The sequence below is a fragment of the Hydractinia symbiolongicarpus genome, chromosome 12 (genome assembly GCF_029227915.1).
Source record: "Hydractinia symbiolongicarpus strain clone_291-10 chromosome 12, HSymV2.1, whole genome shotgun sequence".
NCBI lineage: Eukaryota > Metazoa > Cnidaria > Hydrozoa > Anthoathecata > Hydractiniidae > Hydractinia > Hydractinia symbiolongicarpus.
This window is the reverse complement of record NC_079886.1, coordinates 16,353,211-16,372,584: the sequence shown is the minus strand read 5'-3', so window position 1 is coordinate 16,372,584 and position 19,374 is coordinate 16,353,211. Positions and strand designations below refer to the sequence as shown.

The window sequence follows — 19,374 nt, the reverse complement described above, 5'->3', positions numbered from 1 at the left end:
TCTTTTTCAAGTATTATCCATTATGTGAAATCACACAGTGTCAACAAATTAGTCCTAGTGGAAATATCTTTACTTCCGGCCTACATTCTGTTCTATTATTTTAACGCTTTTTTTTCAGAACATACTAGTTAATTTGAAGGCATAAAACAAACCGCTCCATGACAAGCCTGATATGTGGTATTAGAAAAAGAAGGAGGCTCATCCCATTATTATTTAGTTTACAAAGCTCAAAAATGAGCAGTTTAGAAAACATCAAGTTCGACAACTTAGTACTAAGGACGCTTCCGCTTGATAGGGAGATGGGGAAAGGGACACGAGCAGTGCCAGGAGCTTGCTTCTCATTGGTCGAACCCACTCCAGTGGAAAATCCTGAGGTGGTGGCGCATTCAAAAGGTGCGTTAGCGTTACTAGGTGTAAAAAAGGAAGATATAGAAGAAACAACGTTTGCGGAGTATTTCTCTGGTAACAAATTGTTTCCTGGTTCACAACCGGCCGCTCATTGCTATTGTGGCCATCAGTTTGGATATTTTTCCGGTCAGCTTGGAGATGGGGCCGCCATGTAAGTAGCTTATTCGGTACTGATGTGCGTTCTCTTTTCTTTACCGCCCAAAGAGTTTAACAGTATGAAAAGTAGGTGTTAGGTGTAAATTACAACGGTTAATGGTTCTCCTTTTTGTTCTGGATCTTTAGGTATTTAGGAGAAATTATAAACGACCGCAATGAACGATGGGAGCTGCAACTTAAAGGTGCGGGAATGACGCCGTACTCACGTCATGCCGATGGGCGGAAAGTGTTGCGGTCGAGCATACGGGAATTTCTATGCAGTGAGGTATAATTCTAAACTTGCTTGACAAACTATGTATCAAAGATGGCGCTTTTTCCACGTGGTATATACAACGGTGTGCAACAACCTTAAAAACTTTTAATTCCTTTAGTCTTTTGCGTCAGAGAAAACCCCTTTGAAGATGAGGAGCTTGAGGAGTAAAATGAGGAGTAAAAAATATCGATTTAGAGGTGTTGTAACAACTACCTCTATGTACGAACAACTGAACAACTAACAATTTTTTTTTTACTTAAATAAGATAATAAATTTAATATACCCCTCTTCAACCATTGAGTTATAGCACTTAATAAGTGTCAAAATCTTGTTATGCATGTTTTAACACCGTGATTTATCTAGCCACTGCCTGGTGCGTCCCATCATTACATCATCCTCACATTGTTTTGTAGATCTTTAGAAAACAGTTAACAGTTTTCTCACGTCTATTTCAGGCAATGCATTATCTTGGTGTTCCCACCACACGAGGTAAATATGTCTGGTAGTAAATGTTCGTACACTTTTCAGTTCTAGCTATATTGGTTTCATCTTTTCTGTTTTTTTTAGCTGGTACATGTGTATCATCAGATAGTCGAGTTGTCCGCGACATGTTTTATGATGGCCATCCACAAATGGAGAGGTGCACCATAGTATCTCGTATAGCTCCTACATTTATAAGGTTTGGACAAATTCGATTATTTGGTTTTGGTTTAGATTCAAGCTTTAAAAGACGTGCTTGTTGTTGCTGGCGCGACCCTTTTACAGTATTTTAGGCATTTACAGCCGCTGGCCTGGTATTTTCTGTAATTTCGGCGTGGTAGAACATCTGATTAGCATAAATGTTGCTGAGCTATGCTACGCTTTGCTTCAGCAAAGTTCTCCCGCGACTCATCGGCTTTGGACTGTTTACGGTAAATGCTTGTACTTTTGAGGCCCGTCGAAAATTCACATAATTTTTTCTTCTGAGAATGTACCACACAATCGTTCGTTCTTAAAGTTACCGTCTACTTTAAACAAATTGCGCATTATAGAAACCCACTGTATCCTATTTAATGTTTTTTTTAATAGGCAGTACTATTTTCTGTTCATTTAGATTTGGTTCGTTTGAAATATTCAAAGATACAGACCCAGAAACAGGTCGAAAGGGACCAAGTACTGGTCGAGTTGATATTTTGGAAAAGATGCTTGAATACGTAATTACTATGTTTTTCCCCGAGGTAAGTCAACGAAGTTTGGTGTACCACCGTAAAAAATTTTGACGGCTTTTGATAACAGATACATAAAGACTTCTACGGTTTTTCTCCATAGCGAGTTATTTCTTAAAATTTAGATAGCGTCCAGGTTGGCCGACGATAAAAGATCCTGCTATCTCGACTTTTATAAGGAAGTAGTCAGGAGAACTGCGCGATTGGTTGCGTTGTGGCAGTGTGTTGGTTTCTGTCATGGGTAAGTGTGTTGGCAAATAATTTTCGAATTTTGTTATTTGGTGGTTGTGTTTTACTGACACAAGTTTTATTTTAGTGTGTTGAACACTGACAACATGAGTATCCTTGGCCTAACGATAGATTATGGGCCGTATGGTTTTATGGATTACTTTGACCCTCATTTCATCTGCAACTCTTCTGGTATATTTCTATTCTTGTGTGTTTAGAATTTTATTTTAGGTTAGCCTTAAAAATATAAAACTGATAAAAACTTGTCATTTTTCTTTCTAATACTTCTTTACTTCGATTCATTATTCTGTATTAAACAATGATTAGGGTAGTATTTTTTTTAGTACATTACGACGTAACTACCCTTGGTTGAGTAAATATACACTGCTACATTGCACTATGAATTGCAGGGTGGGGAGGGGCAGTCAGAAGAGACTTTCCAGTTTCCACTGTTAACTCTCACTTTTTTGGCGAAAGTGTTTTAATGTTTTATATCTCTTTTATGATAGACAACCAAGGGCGCTACACATACGTGAAACAACCTGAAATTTGTAAGTGGAATCTCATGAAGTTTGCTGAGGCTTTACAAGACGTGTTACCCATCGATGAATCGAAAACTGCTTTGAATGAAATGTAACGCCCATTATTGTGTGATGTTAAAGCGAAAGTCCACTTCGATCGAAAAACACGACATACTTAGCGCCACGTGGTCGTGTGTCCGACCGGCACAATGTCCAATGGAAACAGCAATGCTCGCACAAACTCAAAATGGCGGTGATTCCCGCAAACTCATTGATCGCAATCATGAAATTTCGTTATCATACACTGCAGCGCTTTCAGCAGTCATAAAAGTTTCAAAATGATTTTGAATTTTTTAAAACGAACAACGCGGGCAAAAGCGCTCTTAAATATTACGCAGTATTAAGCACTTTGACGCGTGCGCCTTAAACCGACGTGCTAAAAGATTAAAGTGAGCTTTCGCCTACATTGTGATTAGAAGTTTGTTCTTTTGGAACTGGTGATTATCTAGAATCCATGCATAACAAAACACGCAAATAAAATATTGTTGGTAGGCCTTCATAGGAGACAATTAAGCTATAGTTACGTTAGGGGATGTATATCCCGTATTTTACATGTGCCATTTACTTGTCGTTTTTTAGTACTTTACCTTGGGTGTGTTCTTTTTGCTGTTTTTTGTTTATTTTTAAAACATTTTTCTATTCCAGTTACGACACTGAATTTTCTTCTCACTACTACGGGAGGATGATAAAGAAGTTGGGAATTTCAAAACACGAAAACAATGAAACAGACGAGCAGCTGGTCCAAAAATTGTTGTGGACCATGCAGCGAACGTCAGCAGATTTTACGAACACATTCCGTTTGTTATCATCCGTCAGTGTTTGTAGAAATAATATCAGGTCAGATATCCGTTAATGTTTTGTTACATTCTCCGAGAACTTCCATTCTCCGAAAACCATTTTGTGAGAACATCTATTCTGTGAAAATAACATTATGTGAGAACTTCCATTCTGCTACAACTTCCATTCTGTTGGAGCTCTATCATTAGATCTCTTTCAATTCTCGATCCATTTTCATGATACTTTATTATCCTGGGACCGTTTTGTGTGTGTGTACCTTTTTCACAGGTAGTTATTTAGCGTTGATTTTACATTATTCAAATAAATACGAGCGCTGGTCAATGGTTCGTAGAGGGGACTTAAAAATAAGTAGTCATTTAAGGTCTATGTTCAGTGGAAGTCTAACAGGTTTGGTAGGAGACAATGTTTTATTTTTTTGTGTGTTAATTTTTTTAATTTTAATATTTAGCGACGCGGTCCAAACCATAGTTGCGCAGTGTCAAAGTGTTGAAGAAATTAAAAAAAAGTTTCGCAGCAACGTAAATATGGAGTTAGTAGTGTTTTTTGTTGTTGTTGTTGTTGTTGTTGTTGCTGCTGCCTGTTTCTTTGTTTATTTGTTTGCTTGTTTGTTTGCTTGTTTGTTTGCTTGTAGTTTTTGTTTGTTTGTGTTTGTTTTTATTTGTATAAGCATTTTCATTCTGTTGTGGGCCCAAAATTATGTTTACACTCTGTCTTTACGGTTCTTTGCTTTTTAAAATACTGAAAAATATTTAGACAAATCAAGACTCTCCTACGTATTGCTGATGATCAACCCAACCTCATTGCCCAACTTGGAATGACTAGGGAACAGATTGAAGGTTTGCTTGAAAAAGCAGAAAAAGAAAAGGAAATATGTCGCATGACACCGGAAGAGAAGACGGAACAGGATAGAAAACTTTGGACGAAATGGCTAACTGCGTACAGGTTCGAACAGATTTAGATAAAATGCTTATGATAAAAAAGTAAAGAAAAGACCACAGAAATTAAAATAAATATGTTCCCATGTCCCAACAAACTAACTTCTAAAAAACAACACACAGTTATATATAGTGTGACTTTGCCTGTTAACGTCCCACCCCCTAAAAGTGCTAAATCTCTTGGCCACATCAATTCCTTGATTTTAGAGAGCGACTGCAAGCAGAAGTTTCTGGTTTGCTGGAGGATGAAATAAACAAGGTAAACCTACTAAAGCCTTGGACACATGAGCAATATTTGTTATCGCGTTAAACGCAATTTGTTACATTGCTGGTGTTAGTCTCTAGTGTAACCACCACATACAAAGTTTGTTGCAACAAATTTTGGATTTGTTTGGCTAACTGTATTTTAATTGATAGTCTTTAGACTTTTGTGCTATGGGATTAAAAAATGTAACAGATAAAAAAATGCTCGTACCCCCAAAAGGTTTAAAATTTGTTTTTTTGTAGTGACCAAAAAAATTATTAATTTTTTTGGTTCTTTTAGTTTGAAGAAAACCGAAAAAAAATAATGAACTCTGTTAACCCAAGGTTCGTATATGTATTTTATATTCTTTGAAGATATCTGCAACTCTCTTTTTTTCCCCGAAAGTTGATGGTTGATATTGCTGGGTTTTTTTACGGTGTTTTTTATTTATTTACAGAGTAATATTGAGAAATTACCTTGCTCAAGAAGCAATAGCCTCTGCGGAGGAAGGAGACTATACTAAGGTAATGCATCCAAAGGACATTTTTAATTCCGCTTTCATTGTTTAGAAAACTTTTTTGTTGTTCCTGTAACCCTAGACTATGCACCATTTTTTCGAAAAACCAAAAATTTCCATTATTTTTTGCCGACAATATTTCGATATTGAACCTTTATTCTGACCACCTCCTACATCAAGGTTGGTGAGCCTGAGCACTGCCGGATAGAAAATTTAATCCTCTTTCGTATGTGTGCATCTTAATATCTCAAAGTTAGTGATCACGAGTTATGGCTAATAGACGGCTAGTCGGTATTTCGGCCTTGCTGAGACGTCAATTGGCTTGCTTTGGAGTGATAGCAACAGTGTTAAAAAACTTGAGACCTTAGGAACACACTGGATGCTCTCCAGATAAGTTGCCCACTGACGGTACATTGGAATCAGGCTTGAGAATGCTTCTGATTTCTTGTCTAACTTTAAAATTTTGTGGGAGATGAATGAGGCATGTTATCCACTGGAATAAACAAGATCAGCTGAGTCTACGCTTTGCCTTCACTTTGAATGCTTTATACTGTGTACCCGTTTATTTAGGTGCGAGAACTACTAAAAACCTTGGAATCTCCATACGATGGATTACAGGATTATACAGAAGGAGAAGAAGAGAAACTTTCTGAGACAACGATGTCTTGTAAAAAGTACTCATGTGCTGCCCCATCTTGGGCTGCCGACCTGCGCGTTTCTTGATCGTCGTAAAAACCTCAGTGTGCAGGCTAGCTTGTTGTTATAGCCCATAAAGAGAGTGCTGTTTTAGCCTGATTCAAAAAGAAAAATACCTTAAGGGAAGAAATTTTCGCGGGAAGAAAATTTCGCGGTTTTCGCGGTTTTTGGAAAAAACCGCGAAATTTTCTTCCCGCGAAAATTTTAAAAATTCACCGACCGCGAAATTAAATTCCCGCGAAATTTTTCGAAATTTGTTGACCGCGAAATTAAATTCTCGCGAAAATTTTTGATTTTATTTGCATTGGAATTATAAATTCAGTGAAAACTGAGAATGGAGAAATGGCATATACATAAAAGTATCTTTTCTAACATAAGAGATGCTCTAAGAATTACAATAATCAATAAAACTTTCATTAATCAATCAGAGTCAATCGTGATAATCTTTTCCGTTTTCTTCTTGCCATCTCGCCTTTTAGTAGTTGTTTTAATGCTAATGGTCTTGCTAAAAAAACTTCGGATATCTTTCTGATTGCTCGCTTCATCTTTGGACTTGCTCTTCTTCGATTGGGATGAAGTGGAAGGTAAATTGATGCTTTCCTCGGTCACATTATTAGGTTGTAAAAAGGATCCCAGATTTTCCTCATTCTTGGGTTCAATGTACAATTCCTCTATAAGTTGTTTATATTTTTCCATCAACAGAAGGTTAATACAAATACCAGCAATTTTCACTGTGATTTTACATGGAATCTCCATACCGCCTTGAACGATGGGAGAGCGTCTATAATGTTCACTTGTAAGCTTGGCATTAACGATTGCTCCTCTATCCATGAAAAATTTTGTAACACGCGAGATCTCTCGTGGAAGATGACCAACTGCATTTGTATCTCCTATTTCGCAAACCTTGATCGCGAAACGATCAAAGGGATTTCCAAACTCGTGATGACATTCTAGAAATTGTTCTCTCTGAGGATTCCAAAAGCTTTTATAATAATGGTATCCTCTTACTGCTGCTGAAAATTCGAAAACTTTACTGTACGCCATCTTACAGTGACAGTAACTTTCTTCTGTACTTTCTTGTTTCCTTCTTGTCTCAATAAGTTTGTCCTCATTGTTTGACTCTCTTTTACTTCAGTCTCCTTTACTTCAGCGAGTAAGGGGTTTCCCCCTCAAACAATAGGATAAACACGCGAGAAAATTGTTGTCTGGAAAATTTTTCTTTTCGAATGTTCATTTATTTGCTCTCATCGAAGGGTTTCCCCCTCAAACAATAGGATAAACACGCGGGAAAATTGTTGTCTGGAAAATTTTTCTTTTCGAATGTTCATTTATTTGCTCTCCCGAAACAAAAAAAAACCATTGAAAGTTTTTAATAGAAATTCGTCTCGTTTTGGATATATAGAAATGGTCTATTAAACCACAAATTTTGTATATTTGTATTGTTCATCGATCAAAATATCTTTCACTCGTGTTCTTGAGTTTGGGTGATAAACTGACACATGTAAACAAACGCGTTCATGTGAAAAAGACAAAACAAGACGAAAGAAAAATGTCAAGTTCAGGTAACACTACTTTTTATTATTAACTTTCATATTGTAATACTTACTTTTTAAGCAAAAATCTTCCGAGTTTAAAGCCTTGTTAGAATTATTAAAATTCTAAAGCAGTTGATATTTATTTGATACAAATGTAATACCCAGATATCCCTTTAATTTTTCAGAATCGTCGCGTAACTTGCAGAGAGAATCAGGTTTAGGACCGTTAGATTTCCAAGCTGCTGCCCAAGCCGCATCTACTCCTCGAAAGACCAACAGAAAGTCCTACCAAAAATGGTCAAACGAAGACAGATTTAATATCGGCAAATATGCTGCAATCCACGGCCCCGCTGCTGCTACGAGGAAATTTTCATCAAGAAGCCAACCATTGAACGAAAGTACTGTTAGAGGGTGGTGTAAACTGTATCAAGACGAGGTAAAAAAGGCGAGTAAGGAGAAGCGTTCTGTCGGACGTGAGTTGGCAGTTCTCAGAAGAGGTCGACCACTTTTACTAGGAACTTTGGACCAAATGGTCCAAAAATTTCTACTGGCGGTGCGAAACAGAGGGGGGATAATTACGTCTGCCATTGCGGTATCAGTTGCCAAAGCTCTAATTGCACGAAACCCACAGTTAAATTTAGCACACATCGATCTCGATTCGTCATCTTGGGCTAAGAGCTTATTTCAAAGAATGGGGTTTGTAAAACGCATGAAAACAACAGGAAAGGTCGAAATACCCGAAGGAGCGAAAAAAGAAGCACAACTACTCTATTTGCATGATATCGTATCCCTTGTCGAAGAACATAACATTCCAGACAGTCTCGTAATGAATTTGGACCAAACTCCACTCAAGTACGTACCAAGCGGCAACCATACATTGGCCAAAAAAGGCACAAAGTCTATCGGAATCGCAGGCTCATCTGATAAACGTTGCATAACAGCTACCTTTGTGGTCACATTGGATGGAAGCTTCCTACCAATCCAACTTATTTACGGCGGAAAGACTACCCAAAGTCTCCCAAGATTCAAATTCCCTGATTCATTTAGCTTGAGTGTTAACCCAAAACACTTCAGTAATACAGCAGAATCAATAAAAGTTATCGATGAGGTTATTCTACCATATGTCAAGGCTCAGCGAGAAGCACTGGGAAAGCCAGACCAAGCAGCTCTCTTGGTATTCGATGTGTTTCGTGGCCAAATCACCGACGAAGTCACGTCTCACTTAACACGAAATAACATATTTTTCATCATGGTACCCAACAATATGACCCATCTATTCCAGCCGCTGGATTTAACAGTAAACGGCCATTGCAAGAAATTCATGAAAAGCAAGTTTTCTGATTGGTACACACAACAGGTTCAGAACGCCCTTGATGCTGGAGTAAAAGTGGAAAACATCAACATTGAGTTCAAACTAACGACTATGAAACCATTACATGCAAGTTGGATTGTGGACTACTACAATCACATCGCCTCAGTAGCTGGTGTTGATGTTATTGTTAAAGGTTGGAAAATTGCTGGAATTTATGATGCGATAAAGAAAGGAAAGTTGAATCTACCAAGCGTCGACCCGTTTAATGAGATAGCGCCGTTGGCTATGTCACCGGATGAGATTGCTAACCAGCCCAGCTTCATCGAAGTATCGGACGAGATACGGGAAGGATACGTAAACGAAATCGTAGAAAATGATGAAGATGACGACGACAATGATGATGATGCAGAATGGGGGTTCGAAGAAGACTTTGATAGAAACGCATTTGACTTCATTATCGATGATGAATGTAACGAGTAATTAACAATTTAGAAAGACTATTTTTTCTCGACCGCGAAAATTATATTTTTTTCTCGACCGCGAAATTAAATTCCGCGAAAAAAATCGTTTTGATCAACCGCGAAATTAAATTCCCGCGAAAATTTCTTCCCTTAAGGTACCAAATGCCAAAGTCGTTTGCCCGTGGAATGTTTTTGTATCCTTGTTTGCCTGTTATAAGAATTACTTTAAAACACTTTAACAGTTGTGTGAATACAAAACTGGATTCAAACCTTCTTTGAAAGCCGTATTTCAAGTAACAAGCCTGTAGCCTGCTGTACTGAGGTTTCTTACATACAATGCTCCCGTGAACGTGATCATGTTATACAAATTCCAATATGGTGAATTTTTTTTTGGTGATCACATATGAAGGTCAATGTTTAACTTATCAAAGTATAAAAATATTGACTTGATGTATCGCGTAAGCGTGTATTTTATCATGTGAATATCATGTAAATTTGATGAAGTAACATAACAATGTTTTTCTATTTTTCTTTTACCTGTACACTTGTACCTGCCTAAATAAGTTGAAGATTTTTGCTTACTTACATTGCTTTCTTAACTTTTCTTTGGTTGGAGAGTGAAAACTAAACTTTGACAAATAGTAAAAAACAAGACAAAAAAAACAAAAAATTAAATGTTGTATGCCAGTTTTGCGGTCTGTGGTTTGCACTAATTGAGATTTGACATTCATCTAAATTTCGAACTCGCTCATTCATGAACATTTTTTTTTGTTTATTCAAGAAAAGACGGCAACATCTACGATCTAACTTCACAGAAGGAGTACCAGAGACGCTCCTTGCCGGTGCTTCAGAACTTTGTGTAACAGTACGGATGATCTAAATTCTCATCAATTCAGTTTAGCAATAAATAAGAAGAGTAATTAGAAGAAATAAAAAGTATAAACTGTTTGTATTATTTTCTGATAAGTTATACAACTCAAGTAATTATTTATATTCGTGCTGATAACTGTTTGTGCACATAAAAAACATTTTGGAGCTTAGATAATCGGAAATCATCCAACAAACAAAATTTGATTTGTATATGCGCGCAGAAAAAATATAACTGTAAGTTTTTTTAAAGTTGTAAAATGTGAGGCTGGCTGTCCTTTTTTTTTAAATTCTTTTTCAACCTGGTTTGTTTTATTTTATTTTCAAAAATAAGAACACGACTTTAGAATTCAGCCGCGTTTGTTTTATTGCATTTTTGTTCTCAAGTTACTCCCAAATTTATATTTATATATTAAAAACGGTAGAACTGTGTTCAATACGCATGTTGTTTTCAGACGATCACAAGTGAAAACAGTAAGCGGGAGGATTGCAAGAAAATTGACATTCTTGTTTGTTTTTGCAGCAAAATTCCGATTTGGGTTGTTCTTAGTTTTGAAAAAAAAAATTTTTAGCCTGAAGGCCGTCTTTTTATAAAACTTCCTATAACAAACAAGCGTGTATAATATAAATTTTATATTAATTAAATTGTCAGATTAAATCCTAAAGTTTAGTTATTAAATGGAGCTCGAAAGTAGAAAGCAAGAGACGTAAAAGGCTTTCAGACGCGGACAGGGTTATTACGAAATTATTTTTTTTGTCCGTTATCATTTAAAAAATCTTTTTTAACCATTGCGTCCGTGAAGTCTTCCTAGAACATTATTAATTAATTTTTTCAGAGCAAGCGGTTTATAATGATGACCTAAAGTTGATGAAAAAGACGTTATCTAATTCAGGGGCTTACGCGTTAAGGACAAGGCGTTAAACGTTAAGCCCTTGTAAGGGTTCGTATATAAGAGACGTGCAGAGTTAGTAAAGAGGGAAGGTCAACTACGTATTTATGGATGAGGGGAGATGAGCATCTGGAATACCTCCCTTGGTTATACACAGTCTCGCAAAATACCAGCTTCACCAACAAATGTTTCTTTTCTTGTGTCATTTTGTTGCGAAAAATGTGAAATGAAATATCTTCGCTTGTATATAAACGTGTACTTAATAATGAAAGAAGATCATTCACAGGTGTGATGAAAATAATTTTATATCCACCAGCTTGCCGACAAGCTAAAATAAGGAAGGAGGGTCAAATCTAAACTTGGGGGGGGGGGGCGAATTTTATGTATGACACCTTCAACGTCAGAAATCCCTGTTTCAAAAACAAGGAGGTTTTGAAAAACACAAGTGCTAAAAGAAATATATTTATATTTAAACCGACACCTTTAACTCTGTGGAATTGTTTAACCCTATTAATACGAACAACTCTTCAGAAATTTCCATGGTTTCTTTAGAATGAACTGATGTGTCGGAAATAAAACGAAAAATCCACGAATATTTTTTGCTAAAAGTAATGTATCAAAACCACTTCCTCGTGAAAGTAGTGTCAGGAGATTAATTCCATAATGATCTTAATTCAAGATTTACTAACGACCCTAATATGAAATTGCAACCGCTCTCCGACGTCTTGTTAATTGTAATGTACCATGTTTAAAGTAGAAAGTGAAAGTTCAGCTGGAGTACATGCGATGGAGCGCTGTAAATTGCCAGCGGTAAAAAAAATTGTTAGCTAACAATGTAGGTGAATATTTTTAATTTTTGAAAGATACGAAACCCAACAATTATGTAATTAGACAATGGTATGTTTTTGAAACGAATGTTTATTAAGTGAGCTGCTATATACACTTGACATAGAAGAAAATATTTATACGTATATATATGAACGATATTTTCTTTTTCTTTTCAAGTCATGGTCGAACTCACTAAAAATGCTAGTAACAAATTTATGCTGTCATGAATACTTTATCTGGTAAGTTTGACCGTATTGTATTATGGTTATTTCAAGATTTTACTGACCCGTGGTGTTGTCTTTGAGTTGAGGCTCTATTCTTAAAACGTTCTCATTGTTTCGGGGCTTAGACGTTTTCTATAAGAAACAAAATGTTAAGAAACATAAAGCTGATATTAGGTAGCTACTTTCGACAGCTAACTCGTGACATATCATAAAGTAAAGAAGTAAATGTATAAATTATCACGACTCTTGCTGGAAAACATGTATAAGTCTGGGTTAGACTCAAAACTAAACATCCAGTGTAAACTAAAAAAGAAACTGTTTGATAAATAAATTGTTGTACAGACTTTTAAATAAAAGCACCAAACTTCAGGTCATTCAAACTTTCATTTTAATACATATTTTAATGACTTTTAGATTTTGATTCAATTTTAGCATGACTTTTTTTTATAGGAATACGAATTGTTACCATAACAAAAGGCTTGAATTAAAGTTCAAAAAAAACAACTCTGTCCCTCAGTATTGTTCTTAGCCAGAAAATGTTTAGCCTTGATGCTTTCTTGAAATTAATACTAAGTGTAGCTCGTTGATTGGAAATAACGCTCAGTCACCCAATTCATAAAAAACTCCCGATCGTAATTATAATCTTCCTTTAAAATTTTATTAAAAAGAGTTATTGCCACATAAAATGTTTGATATGGTTGCTTAGACGCAAGAAAACCTGGCGCCATTAGTCATTGTAGCACGAAATAATTTTAACTAAATGGTAGCAATAACGATTTGCAGATGTCAGCACATTTATGTCATCATTCAGAAATAAAAAATTTGCCTAAAACACACATGTCATGATTTTATGACGACGTTTGATGTAAATAACACCGGCCACCTATTGAAGCATTTCAACTCAATATCTTCTAGTACTATTTTAAATTTCCTGATTGAAAATAAATGACACGATTAGTGAAACGGAACCTATTTAGCGAAAACTGGCACTAAATTGATTTTCAAATTCTTACCGAGTAAATTACAACAAGGCCGTCGTTGCAAAAACCCTCTATTCAACAGACAACTTTACATACCCTATTCTCCTGATTCTCTTCTTCCCACTATCAGGCATCCCTGTCGAATTTTCTTATTGTTTTTTGTGCGGGGAAAAATATATATAGTTTAAAAAACTTTTACCCAGTACCCCTTTTCGTTTTTATATATATTGGGGATGTCCCTAATATGAAAAAAGCGAAAATTGATCCTAGAGACAAAGTTGATTTTTTTAATTTTATCAAAAAATAATTTTAGTTGTTTTGATCGTGGTTGGATTGATTCTCGCACTTCTGCTAACGGGCGTGGTATACACATTGTGGAAATATATAAAAGCAAGACAGGAAAAAGGAGCTTTTCCAGATGACAAGAAAGTTACTAAAAGAAGGCGAAAGCAAGCATTGTTTGATGATGTGGATACGTTTCAAGTACCTGTATCATATCGTACCGTAAAGGCGCAAATACCGTTTATGTATGAGCCGGACGGCTGCTCAGGAGGAGGGGTAGGGAGTTGGAAACTAACTTTTTATAACTTAGAGATTGTGCACTTTTGGTTCACATGATCTATAGTGCATGCGCAACAGTTGTTAGAACTAGTATGAAGATTATACAAAAAGCACGATTCTCGAGCCTACCTCGTCCTTCGGTACTGCTAAATATTTCAGCAAGTGTTAGTGTGTGGTTATAGCGAGTTAAAAATTTAAACTCGGCGACGCTATTTTGTACTCGCCTTGATCTACCATTATCAACCATTCTCCGAATTTTACTTTTACCATTAATGTGCATTATCAATTTGCGTTTGGTGCTCCTTAGTTCAATTGTTGTTACATTTAAGTCTACATTTACATTTAACCTTTGGTGAAATCACTTTGTGTCCGCTCTAATTAGAGGTTTGTGAAGAATCTCATTTGCCAGCTTATATTCTACAGGCAATGGGTTTGCAAAAGCATTAGCCCATCAACTAGATAACCCATGGTCGATTTAGTTTAGTTGCTCAATTCAAAAAACATTTTTATTTTAAACTGTAAGATTTTCGAACGTTTTAAATGTCGCAAAGTTCGTTATTTAGAGAATCTTTTAGAAGGATTTGACAGTGTCACTTCTAGTCCGTTAAAGACAGAGATGATTGTATGTTATTTAGAGTATGGGTGTTTACGCCAGACGAAGCTCAGATCAAGACAAGAAAAGATTAAGCGTAGATGACGTATACGAAAAAAGACCGAAAGCATATTCACTTCCCATAGGAGGGGATTCGGAATCGGACAGATTACTTGCCAGTCTACCGGAACACATTTACCATGAAGCGGGTCATGTGACAGCCTTTGATGAAAGCCAAAGGAAGATAAGCATGGGAATGATGGCACACCTTGCTAATCAAGGTCGAAAAGGTACGCATATTACTATTGTTTGTATGCAAATAAAATTAGATATGCTTAATAAACTTTTGACCATCATGGCTTTTGCAGGAGCTTCTATTTTCCTAGTTTACATGATAAAAAAGTTTCCATGTTTAAGAAACAGGAATAATTAGGCTACTCAACGGTACTGAATATGAACCGTCTTCGTCTTGTCCTCGGCCACCAATCGCGGCTCAAGTTTCCAAGACTAGTTAATTATTGATTAAAAAAAGAAGGATCATTTTAAAAATGGTTCGTCCTTAATGGGCTAAAACATGTCAGTAAATTTTGGAGAAAACCTTACGTTCTTAAAATAATACTTTTTAGTGTTTAAATTAGTCTTGTTTACAACTAACGTCCAGGCTTGGGTCATGGGAACACGGGTCATGGGGACATACTTGGGGACGGAAAAATGAATATTGCTGGAACCTTCGTAGTAATGTGATTATAGTTCAGCTGCGTTCAAGATTTTAGTCGACAGACAAAGCATGGTTATTATTACAGACTTGTCGTTATCACGTGGAAGAATCCACGGGTTAGCTGGTTCTTAAGTTTCTGGCCGTCATACTTATTCCCCGCATCGCTATTTCGCTACCATTTTAACTAACAAGTTTTAAACGGAAAGTTTTCAATGCGTATCTCGATATCTTTAGTGTCAACAGTCGATATGAGAGGACTCTCCATCACAGAAGAAATGTTTCTGAAGTCAGTGGAAGGCGCTCCTTCGTTCCAAGGATCATCGCACTCCCTCAATGACGACGCGTTAAGTGATTCCAGCCATCTGAGTGCAAAAGACGAGATATTCGACTCAACTATAATTGGCATGGAAAGAAGAAGGATTGGTGAACGAAGAGGACGTCAAAAGATTTTAGGATCAGGTTCGGCATCTGGCCCCGGAACGTTGAAAAGGACATACAAAAAAGCGGGGAAAATAACCTTTACCACAGAATATAACGAAAGCACAAGGGAATTTGAAGTTTTAGTTTTACGAGCTTTTGATCTGGCACCTAGAAGAGATAAATCCGAAATTAATCCGTTTGTTCGCTTGTACCTTCTTCCAGGGAAAAAGCAGAAACAAAACACAAAATACCAGACCCATACAAAAGAACCATTCATAAATGAAAAAATAGTATTCACAGATTTGGAAAAAACAGATTTAAGTAAATATAGACTGAAAATAAAAGTTTATAACCACGGAAAGCTGAAAAAGAATGAAATGCTGGGCGAGGTGGACATACCAATGGGTTCCATCGATATATCTTCGAAACAAACTTTCAATACTGACTTGTTTTTGCAACGCTCCGAAGTAAGCTATTTATTTTACCTCGATTAATAATTGAAATAATGGCAGAACTTGTGAATAAAATAGAGCTGCCGGTTCACTCGATACAGCTCGTTGGAAGCTTATGTGGAGGTTTATTCATCCTGAAAAGTCCTTTATATGCACTGCTATAATATTCTACATTTTTTAGAGTTCATTGGCATCCCTAAATATATCATTGTGTCACAAAGCAACGAGTTCTGAACTAGAAGTCATTATTCAAGAAGCACGTAATTTACCCAAAGTCAGCATTGCAGGCCTTCCAAGTAAGTTGTTGAAATTAGTTATAAAAAAGTCATTTAATAGTGGAATCCACACGTTAAATATTATCAGGCCTATAGAAGTTCTTATAAATTTTTTGGTTATTTAAAATTTCCGTTGCTTAATATCTGTAATTGAAGTCTCCTTTAAGTTTAATTCATTGTTTTTCCCGCCCTAAACGCCTTAGCCCAACCTCGTCCGCAGGACTTTCCTGTTTTTATATTTGGACGGAACAACTGCAACCGCAGCAATGTGGTGATCAAGCGCGCAGTGACATTAAATGTCTGCAGATTTTAAACAGATTAACAGATGTGTTATGATAGGACTGTCAGTATTATTATTACAAGGCGGTGCACATAACCATATATTCTAAAATAATGCCAAATTGTCTCTTGGCTATTTTTCAATGGCGGCGGTGTAAAAGACCGTACTATTTGTTAAAATTAAAAGTCCGATAATTTGAAACTGTCTTGAAACTTTCTTTGATAGGTTTTTATACTGTTGTGATGAAATGAAGCCAAAAAACTTCTCGCTTCAAACATAATTTCTTAGTCCGTGATTTGAGCCATTGCTGAGACGTCGAGAAATTGTTTTGTCAGCACAATAATTTTGACAAGGTACCTGTGCAGAAAACACTAAAAGCAATGATTGGTGAAAATGATTAAGATATGTCAGATAAGGTCTAAATAAGGCTTGGAATAAAATACTTTATTAGATCAGAGAAATTATAAGTGCGCTTAAGCGCGTTTCTATAAATATTCAACCTAAATTTACGTAGATGAAAATATAGTTAAGCCCAGTGATGGTTAATACAAAAGAGGGGGTCAGCAAACATTGATATTTAGGATAGAGCATAGTTGTTTGAAACATAGGTATTAATAGGAGCTAATTTAAGTTGAGTTAAGTTATCGATTATCATTTTATGCGATTGTGTAGCTGTGTACTTGCACGACCTGCAAATTCATATAGGATCTTACGTGCACCAGAACCCCTCTCATTTATAACAGTATCAACAGGAACTTAGGAGGCTGAGTAAAAAAAACTGTAGCGATAGAAGTAAAAGTACTTTTTATTTAACATCACGTTGATATAATTTATTTAGGTCCATACACGACTGTTACGTTATACAAAGAACAAAACTTTGTTAAAAAAGAAACTGGCACTAAGAGGAGCACCAGAGATCCTGTCTTCAAAGAATCCTTAGTTTTTGAAGTATTCACAGACATTGCAACTCCACTTAGTACGTTTTCTCTTGTTGCAACTTTAAATCACCATAGCATGATTGGAAGAGACGAGGTGCTTGGTCATGTGATATTTTGTTTAACTTCACCACAAAAGAGTGCAGCTGAACACTGGAAGAGGGTTGAAGAAACTCCACACAAACATCACAGCTCGTGGCATGCGTTGATAGATCCAGATGAATTATAGGACTATGTGCCATTGACATGTGGAAAGTTTATAGGACTATGTGCCATTGACATGTGGAACGTCACGCAAGTTTTACTGTTATTCTAACAGAAGAAATTAGAACTATTGAAGCCCATTTTTTGTCACCAATTATTGTCTCCGGGCTGTGTTTAAAATAGATCAGTTTCATTTTTATTTTATGAGGTTCATACTGGCAAGAAATGTACCATATTATACTATCTGCATTTTTCTCTGTCTTCCTGTGACTCAAGATGGCAGCCACAATTTCAGTTGTGCAAAACAACAATGCACGGAATGTAGTTTAGCAGAAAAACCTTAAGTGGAATTTATACTTTTTTACTTAAGTAATAATTTTTTCTCACACTTTCCTTGGAAATTATCTTTATAATTACACATTTGTTTCTTTTGTTTTTAAGCGATACTTCTTAGTAAAGGAGATGGAAATGAAATACTTTTGCGAATGTGATATAACGGATTCTTCCAGCCTCTAATTCTGATGATAACTTCAAACAGCGTGGCATGACGGCGCCTTAGAGGCTTAGCAACAAAAAATACGGACACGTCGTCTATTAGCCATAATTTGTGACCACTCAACTTTGAGGTATTATTGCAGGTCCATACGAAAGGAAATAATGTTTCAAGCATCAGTGCCCAATTTTGTCATCGGCACGACAGCAGGTGCTCATCAATCGTGCTCAGTGACAAAAAGTTGTTGTCAAAAAATTATGGATATATTCATATTTTTAAAAAAGTACTTGTGTCTGAGAGTTAATAGCCAGACAATTCCTTATTTTTCGAAAGAACATAAAATATGAACATCCCAGGCTGAAAAACTGTTAACAAATAAGTACATCCAGCCTGAACCAAAATTTAACGTTTCTGTATAAAAAAAAAATATTATTAAAAAAAAACAAATTTTCGAAACATTAAAGTTTAAATGGAAATAATGAGGACCCATGCTCCTGTTTTCACATCAAGTAATGAGGTGAATGCGTTGGTTTTAACAATATATAAAGGTTTGGAGACAAGGAATGAATTAAAAAAACCTTTAAAGAAGGAAAACGAGAACTTAATTTGGTGAGCAAAAACAGTCAGTCGTTAAATACCGAAATAACAAGCGAGTACTGAGATAAAATAGCGAGTGCTGAGATAAAATAGCGAGTACTGAGATAAAATAGCGAGTACTGAGATGAAATAGAAAGTACTGAGACAAAATAGCGAGTACTGAGATAAAATAGCGAGTACTGAGATAAAATAGCGAGTGCTGAGACAAAATAGCGAGTACTGAGATAAAATAGCGAGTACTGAGATGAAATAGAAAGTACTGAGACAAAATAGCGAGTACTGAGATAAAATAGCGAGTACTGAGATAAAATAGCGAGTACTGAAATAAAATAGCGAGTACTGAAATAAAATAGCGAGTACTGAGACGAAATAGCGAGTACTGAGATGAAATAGCGAGTACTGAGATGAAATAGCGAGTACTGAGATAAAATAGCGAGTACTGAGATAAAATAGCGAGTACTGAGATAAAATAACGAATCAGACCAGTTGATATTTGGTGGTGATATTTTGGACAAATGTTAAGCTTTTCATGACGTTACAGAAAATGTGCTGACGCAAGCAAATATTTATTGTTTCTATTTTGTTCCTTTAATGACGTACTATAAGTGTGCCCAGTTTGATTTAACTGAAAGCTATTTTGTCTTTTATTTTGTGTATAAAACACACTACCACATGTTTGTTTGATAACAACTAAACTTCCGTGTGGGCTGTTCATATTATTTATTTAAA

General features: G+C 36.1%; 2 protein-coding genes across 5 annotated transcripts; both read left to right on the top strand.

The window, feature by feature from the left end:
* Positions 1-3: 3 nt before the first annotated feature.
* LOC130622493 (protein adenylyltransferase SelO, mitochondrial-like) lies at positions 4-6,179 on the top strand. Its single transcript, XM_057437948.1, has 15 exons — positions 4-559; positions 691-829; positions 1,273-1,306; positions 1,385-1,496; positions 1,911-2,034; positions 2,148-2,263; positions 2,339-2,442; positions 2,760-2,883; positions 3,477-3,668; positions 4,078-4,158; positions 4,383-4,571; positions 4,772-4,823; positions 5,109-5,152; positions 5,266-5,332; positions 5,896-6,179. The coding sequence occupies exons 1-15, from the start codon at positions 159-161 to the stop codon at positions 6,046-6,048; spliced, it is 1,932 nt and encodes a 643-aa protein (XP_057293931.1). The 5' UTR covers positions 4-158; the 3' UTR covers positions 6,049-6,179.
* Positions 6,180-10,340: 4,161 nt separating this feature from the next.
* LOC130622494 (synaptotagmin-4-like) lies at positions 10,341-17,796 on the top strand. Of its 4 annotated transcripts, none has more exons than XM_057437950.1 (7): positions 10,341-10,433; positions 12,092-12,153; positions 13,432-13,676; positions 14,315-14,561; positions 15,224-15,876; positions 16,043-16,157; positions 17,255-17,796. In XM_057437950.1, exons 2-7 carry the CDS (start codon positions 12,138-12,140, stop codon positions 17,578-17,580), a joined length of 1,602 nt encoding a protein of 533 aa, XP_057293933.1. In that variant the 5' UTR covers positions 10,341-10,433; positions 12,092-12,137; the 3' UTR covers positions 17,581-17,796. The 4 variants fall into 4 exon arrangements, with proteins under 4 accessions (XP_057293933.1, XP_057293934.1, XP_057293932.1 ...); XM_057437951.1 differs by lacking the exon at positions 10,341-10,433 and adding an exon at positions 11,903-11,921; XM_057437949.1 differs by lacking the exon at positions 10,341-10,433 and adding an exon at positions 11,925-11,983.
* Positions 17,797-19,374: the final 1,578 nt, after the last annotated feature.